The sequence below is a fragment of the Pollicipes pollicipes genome, unplaced genomic scaffold, assembly GCF_011947565.3.
Source record: "Pollicipes pollicipes isolate AB1234 unplaced genomic scaffold, Ppol_2.1 Scaffold_3087;HRSCAF=3621_pilon_pilon_pilon, whole genome shotgun sequence".
Classification (NCBI taxonomy): Eukaryota; Metazoa; Arthropoda; class Thecostraca; order Pollicipedomorpha; family Pollicipedidae; genus Pollicipes; species Pollicipes pollicipes.
Genome location: NW_023596225.1, coordinates 27,129,035 through 27,136,236, shown reverse-complemented (window position 1 = coordinate 27,136,236; position 7,202 = coordinate 27,129,035). Strand labels below are relative to the sequence as shown.

The 7,202-nt window shown below is 46.5% G+C and overlaps 1 protein-coding gene across 1 annotated transcript; it reads left to right on the top strand.

Annotated features, from left to right (window-relative positions):
* Window positions 1–1,260: 1,260 nt before the first annotated feature.
* Window positions 1,261–5,835, top strand: LOC119090584 (cytochrome c oxidase subunit 4 isoform 1, mitochondrial). Its single transcript, XM_037213413.1, has 4 exons — window positions 1,261–1,332; window positions 2,782–3,010; window positions 4,276–4,468; window positions 5,394–5,835. Exons 2-4 carry the CDS (start codon window positions 2,783–2,785, stop codon window positions 5,531–5,533), a joined length of 561 nt encoding a protein of 186 aa, XP_037069308.1. The 5' UTR covers window positions 1,261–1,332; window position 2,782; the 3' UTR covers window positions 5,534–5,835.
* The last annotated feature ends 1,367 nt before the right edge of the window (window positions 5,836–7,202 follow it).

The window sequence follows — 7,202 nt, the reverse complement described above, 5'->3', positions numbered from 1 at the left end:
TGCCACGATCGTTGAAGTCTTTCCACCACAGAGTCGGCAGTTTGCAAAACAGGGCTGGGAGCTGAGTGAAAATTTAGCCCTAGTTATGCCAAAAAACTGAGTTCTCCTCGGATTTGACTCATATCTCATCGTTATGGAGTTGGGCCTTTCCCCCCCCCCCCCCCCGCCATCCTCGAAAAAAAGCCGATTAGGAAAGTACCAGTCCAAATCGTATACGTTAACGTTTTCTTTTTTAAGACGTCTAAATGTGTTTAATAGGTTTTTTTAAACACGTGTTTTTGTTCTGTCTCGGCGAAAGATTTGTCGTTAGGCGCCATTATCATTTTTGTTTGGCGTTTGATCGTCGAAACCAGGTTTCAGTTTCTCGAAGGCGGTGTTACGTGGTTTCGAGAGTAAACAGAGTAAGTTGATGCGTGCGACAATTGAAGGCTGTCATGGAAACTCGCGGCTGGTAGCCGTAGGACAGGATGCAAGATGCAACGCAGCAATCGCGTTAGACAAGTTCCACATGAGTAGTGTTGTTTTGGTGATCATCGGCTGATGCCTATCGTTAGGTTTTCGTTACTGTCCATCGAAAATTAACGTTAAAGTGATGGTTTGCGCATTCCAAAGCCTGTCTCAGGCGTAGACAGCTAAAAGCATGGGCACTTTTTGAGGTACTGGTATTCGAAAGGGTTGCTTTCATTTTCCCATAAGACGTCGCTATAAAATAATGCAGCCTGCTGCAGCTTGAAGGAATTGAAACATCACTGAATAATGCCAAAGCACTCAGACGTTATTACAGACCTAGATCAGTGTCAATAAGATACATTAATCGCGTAATCAAAAACATGCAACATGGATGAAAACAGATAGTATAAAGACGTGAGTAGCTCAGTCAGCTGCACCCAACAGAAAAAGTTGCATTTTTCGAATCATGTGTTTCTTTTACCAGGTTATCATCACAACGGAAGCAAAAACTTTCACTCAAGTTGATTGAATTTTGTGATCTTATTTTTGATGTCCTGCTGGCACTCAGAATCCACAAAGTTGGATGGCCAAACTCACTGTTGGGAGTAAGACTGAGCATTGGGAGCGGGCAACGCCCCACCCAAAAAATGCAAATCGTCACCTATGGTTAAGACACTACGACTGCTAGGACTACATTTTTGCCACTTACTTGTGTTAACATGAATACGACAGCTTTTTCTCTCGTCGTGCTTGCTCGATTCTGCCTCACTTTAGCGTCTTTCACTTCCTCGTTATTTTTCCAGACCTTGTAGAGGTCAGGCGTTCGACTTCCGGCAAACAAACCGTTTGGGTTGCGTGGCAGGTGGTTTGTTCCCTTTCTGGGTGCGTAAAAGTTTGAGGATGCAAGTTACCCACATTTTTTTGTATTTTGCTATCCTTATGGCACTTCTTCAATAAAAATAGATCGTAAAACTGTGTGATCATAGTTTCGAACGAGGCGAATGGGTTTGTGCGCCGCGAACGCCCTTTTCTGGGGCGAAAAAGGCCGCTAGGTGGACACCAGCCATTGAAAACGTGATTGCTGCTCCATTGATATGGACATGGATGTGTCAAAATCTGCTCTTAATCACTTCACCATGGTGATAATCGAAAATGGAATGCATGGTGCAGCACATTAATGAAACTTGAAGGAGGTGTAACATCTGATATGAATGAGGCCTGTTATGTTAATATAAAACATGACAATAGCTAAAACACTTATAAATGGATTGGGATTTGAAAGCCTCTGTATATTAAAATATCACAGATGTCAAAGTTATGTTATTCCTTGCAGTCTGCTGTCATGAGCTGTGTAAGGTCATTCTTGATTATTACCCAGCAGGACTTGTTCTAATGAAGTGCATATTGCATGCATCACATAGTACTCCTATTTAAGGTTGTAATTAGTAAATTTTAGTCAATAATAAAACATTTGTGCAAGATAATTTAATGCTGTGTCAATGCTCCTGATTTCTAGGTACATGTGGTTTTCTTGTCTGTGGTTTCTGCTTGCTCGTAGTTTTCAGGTTTTGGATGTATGGCATGCTTTGGTGTATATCAAGCAGTACTATATGATAAGTTATCTTCTGGACAACATTTACAACCCAAATTGAACCAATGCTACTACTACTGCCATCCATAAGTGGTGTTTTACTACTTTTGATACCAGTGGAAGCTGTTGCAATACAAATCAGCATGAGTAGCTTTTTCTCTATCACCCATGAATAGGTTACTGGGAGGATCTCTTCTACTATCCCAGCAAAGCACAGGGCATTGATCTGTGAATCAGGGTCATTTTTAACAAGATCCCATTTGGCCAGGGCTGGGACAAGAATTTGTATTTGGGTTGAGTTTTGGAAATTCTGGGCAGGAGTTCATTCCATGCTTCTGGTATAAAAAATTAGCAGTCAGTTTCTGAAGGTGAGCCTGGTGAAAGAATATAACATTATATGTGTCTTGTCATTGAAGGGGCCTTAAGTTTGAACAGGTCCCTTAGCACAGCAAGCAGTATAGGCATTGTGTATTTATTTGTGAGCACACAAAATAATTTTATGCTCAATCACCTTAAAGTTTAGTAGATGTTCTAAAATAACACCCCAAACTTTAGTACTATGTTAGTTCTGGCAAGGTGATTCTGCTGCATTAAAAATGTGGTCAAAATTTTGTTAATAGCCTATGCTCTTGATATTGAGGCTCCCGATTTAATCCATGATGGGTGGGTGCACATGTCTGGGTGTGTGTGTGTCTCCAAATTGTGTCACGCCATTTTCACAAGCACCAATGGCGTTGCAGCATGGCGACGGCGACGGGCACGGTACTGCGCCGGTGCGGCCGGGTGGCAGTGGCACGGCTGAGCACCACGCCGGCCGCGCTGAGCGGCGGCGGCCTGCCCACCGTCATGGAGCGGCACGGCAACCGCCAGGTGATCGGCTACGGCTACAACGGCGAGCCCAACTACATGGACCGCGTCGACTACCCGATCCCGGCCGTCCGCTTCAAGGAGGAAACGCCACAGATCAAGGTGCGAAATGTGCGGGACCTCCATCGCAAGGCAGATAGTCCGCATTTGCAGCCCATGTTTGTAAGGTTGGTGCAGGCAGTTGCCTGGGTAAGGTGATAAAAAATGAATTGAAATTTAAATGAGGTGTGATAACTAAGCTTTTATGGCAGCAAATGGAATAATCAAGTCATAAATACCAGCACTCACCTACTAAGTGTCACAGCTGTGATAATTTCACCACTGTCAGTTGGATGAGTGTTCCACATTTGAAGATATTGAAGTAAGCATCAGATATAATGAAATTAATTCACTTATAGTGATTGGCATACTTCATAATAGAAATGACTTCTCCAAACAACACAATTTTGCAATTAAGTAATTATTTTCAAGATGTCACTGTTTGCATCATAGAACATTTGCATCCTGTTGAGGTACTACCAAACTAAACCTGCAAAGCTGCCTTCCTGGCACTCACTTGAAGTACTCCAGTTTCCCAAGAGGTGGCCATGACGCTGTGCTGGTGATAAGCTTGCCTGTCAAACCAAATATTGTTGTGTGCTCGTGCTTTGGCCCTTTCTCGTGGTGTTCTTGCATGTTGATCGTGAGTTTAAGTCACATAATTTTATTCACATGCTCAGGGTATTGCACCATTCTCAACTTATTTGATCACAAGTCTTATTCCCATAATAACAATGCATTAAGTCCAACTTCCTTTATTGTGCAACACTAAACGTGATTTGTTTGAATCTTGCACAGCCCGCACAGCATCGATTGAGAGCCAGTTCACGTCTGTCATATCTGGTAATCGTTGTGAACGCCAGATGTGAATGACACGACGATTATATTCCTATTGGCCTTAAGTGTCACATGGCCAAGGGGTGACAGGATTTCAGTTATGCTTCTAAGGCGTTATGCATGCCTGAATGGCCTTGAAATAGTCTGCGCGATAAAGTCTGCACATCTTGGCGGGTGTGTAGCTCAGAAATTAGATGGTTTTAGGTCTTGATAAGGGCAGGGCTGTGAACTGTACCAAATGGCCTTTAAGACAATTGGCTCAGTTCAAACCTCCGTACAAATTTGCAGCACTCTTTGAAAAATGTATTGTACACTTGCTCTGTAAATCGTGTTTTATTAAAGACGGCGAATAAAATTGATGTCTTGATATAGGATGGAACCATTAATGCGTAAAAAATAATAATGAAATGCTTACCGGAGAAGGCAGCACAGTTGCACGTTAGCACCAAGCTAGAGCAGCAGCATCCGAGCGTTAACGTGTGTACGGGCAGGCTCTGCGTGAGAAGGAGAAGGGCGACTGGAAGAAGCTGACGCCGGAGGAGGTGCAGGAGCTGTACCGCGCCACGTTCTGCCAGTCTTTCGCCGAGATGCAGGCGCCGACCGGCGAGTGGAAGCTGGCCTTGGGCGGCACGCTCATCGCCTGCTCGATGGCCATCTGGGTCTACCTCTGGATGAAGGTCTACGGTGAGTCGGCGGAGGCGGTGCGGGAGCTGAGCCGGGATATTTGGAGAGAAGGATCGACTTGAGATGTCGTTCTGAAGGAAAAAATGGAAGCCAGACATTTGTGATGGCCCTTTGGGAAATAGAGGTCATGTGTAGGCTGTCACAATGGACTCCTTCGGACTTGCCATGGTAAGTGCAACCGTGGGTGCTATCCATAAATCACGCAACGCGTGGAGAATAGGAGAGGGATTTTGATGAGGTGTAACTAGAGCGCAACAGGGACGGGGTTGGACAACGCAGCGTTATGCTCAGATATGCGTTGGAATTATGCTGAAACGTTGAATTGCTTGAACAATTTCCAGCCTCAGATGTGAACAATTATAATGCCTAGTGCAGACGAAATGGTTATATGAGGCGAATATGAGGCGAAATGGTTATATTTACTTGCACCTTGACTTCCGAACTCGTCGTCAGTGGCAAATGCGACCCGCGTGCACCTCAAGACAAGTGTAACAAGAGCATCAGTGTTATTTAATAAGACACTTAGAAGTAACCAGTCCACTTCATGTCCGCACTAAACGTTACACTTTAAAAATTCATGTAAGCTACGGAGGGAAAAGCAATGCGTCACGAGAGAAGTTCAGCAAAAACAATGCGTCACGAGGGAAGTTCATGAAACATTATCAAAAATGCATGATATGGAACAGCTGCTTATTGCTGTAAGATGAAATAGAAATCGTTATGAATATCCATGGTTGCTGTTGGCTCATTTGGTAATATCATAACACTACCTTGCCTGCATGGATTCCCGAACGGTTTCATTCGAGTCGGTTGTTGCATGTGAACCACTACAACAGCAGCACTCACTTTGTTAGCGTCACGAGAGCACCGTTGAAGTGAAGGGGACTCCGCTGGCTGGACGTGAGTGTGGCCCGTCCGTCCACAGTGTACGACACCATGCCGGACACCATCACCAACCCGGAGAAGGTGGAGGCGCAGGTGCAGCGCATGATCGACCTGCGCATCAACCCGGTCGAGGGCGTCAGCTCCAACTGGGACTACGAGAAGAGCCAGTGGAAGAACTAGCTGGCGCCGCCGCCGGCGTGGGGTGGGATTGGCTGTGACCGGAAGCGGAGGGTGGCGGGCGAGGCGAGTTTCTGGCGCGGCTGTGTCGGCTGTAGTGGGTCTCTAAGGCCCGGTGTAGGTGTCGCGGTCACGGGCCGCCGTGGCCAGGCGACGAGGCGGAGCTGATCGCTTTGTAATCTTTTATATGTATGGGCTGTGGCGCTGTGAAGCATTGTGGTTGGGGCCGGATGGGGCAGGAAAGCCGCCCGTGTACTTAAAATTATGCAAATAAACTTCCCAATATGATTGGGCCATGATTCGTACTCGGCTACGGTTGGTGTGTGTTGGCTGAACCAGGCTACTGTAGATGTCCTTGCTTTGGGTCACACCACATAGCAGCGTCACTTGTCAAGAGGACTGCATGCTCCACTCAGTGAGTCACAGGTTAACGTCGGCCTGGCGACTCTTGTTGCAAATGGTGGAGTCGATCGAAACTGGCGCCCTGCCAGGACCATGGTGTTTGTGGGACCGTCCAGTCCTCGCATGCAGGCGCAGCGGAACCGTTGAAGCCATACGTGCTCTCGATATATTTGCGCATGTCTTGGAACCCACAAGTATGGAAGTCAATTAACGTATGGACGTTAATTAGCAGCGTGTGCTTCCGTTTCATTCCGTTTCTAGGCTACTTTTGGAGCAAAGCCATCCAAGCTGTTCGCGGGTTGGTGTTTGCTTGCGACCAAACACGACAATGGGGCATTTTAAAAACGTAAGCGACCTAGCTCCTAGGATACTGCATGTGCCCAACATGCACCAGCCGTTGTGTCGGCGGCTTTGTGGATGTCAACCCGCCTCCGCCGCCTCTGGATGGTCGTGGTGTCTAGCGTCAGCCGGCGTTGTCATGGCAACTCCCACTGGTTGGCTGGCGAACAGGGGTGGAAGTGATGCGATATGATCAAGGATTTGTATCACGACCTGCGCGGCTGCGGCAGTCCAGCGTTCCTGGAAAAATGCTGGTGATGGCCTTTTCCCACAGACACTCCAACAGTTTCGACACGCCAAGTTTTTCAGCGCTCTCCAGCGGTGTTCACAATTCCCAACACATGTTAATAAATTTTTAATGATGAGATTCCACGATATATCTTATCCAAAATGTGCATACACCTGTGCCACTAGCGCCGGCTGCTCCTCGGGTGAGACCGCCTTATTTTTGTGTCTGATGAAGACAAAACCAAAGACGTCGGGCTTAGAAGAATTTGATCACTGCATGGACTGAAACTTCCTCCAACATGACGGGTCTGAGATTGCAAGAAAATCAACGCATTTAATATGCATATGTTAGAATACTGTGAAAGCTCATTCACCCTCCCCCCCCCCCCCACACACGCACACACATACTCCACACACGTTAAACCAGTGCCTGTAGCGTTTGCGAATGTTTGGCCGCCAAAGCCAAGCCTTACGCGATCTGAAACGAAAAATATTTTAGCCAAGCTAAACTTGATCCAGCGAAGAGCCGGAACGACTCACCCCCACCGAACGCAGCATAACACAATAGTTCGATGGAATGGTATAGTGGTGTAGGTGGCCTTACGGACAGAGACGAGGTATTAGTAACACGGATGGAATGAGACAGAACGGCATGAGACGACGTATCAGTAACCTAGATGGGAGAATTCGGCTATCGTCGAGA

Coding starts and splice junctions, on each gene's coding strand:
- LOC119090584 (XM_037213413.1), top strand. CDS start 2,783: ATGGCGACGGCGACGGGCACGGTACTGCGCCGGTGCGGCCGGGTGGCA. Junction 3,011..4,275: donor AGGAAACGCCACAGATCAAG/GTGCGAAATGTG, acceptor GTGTACGGGCAG/GCTCTGCGTGAGAAGGAGAA. Junction 4,469..5,393: donor CCTCTGGATGAAGGTCTACG/GTGAGTCGGCGG, acceptor GTCCGTCCACAG/TGTACGACACCATGCCGGAC.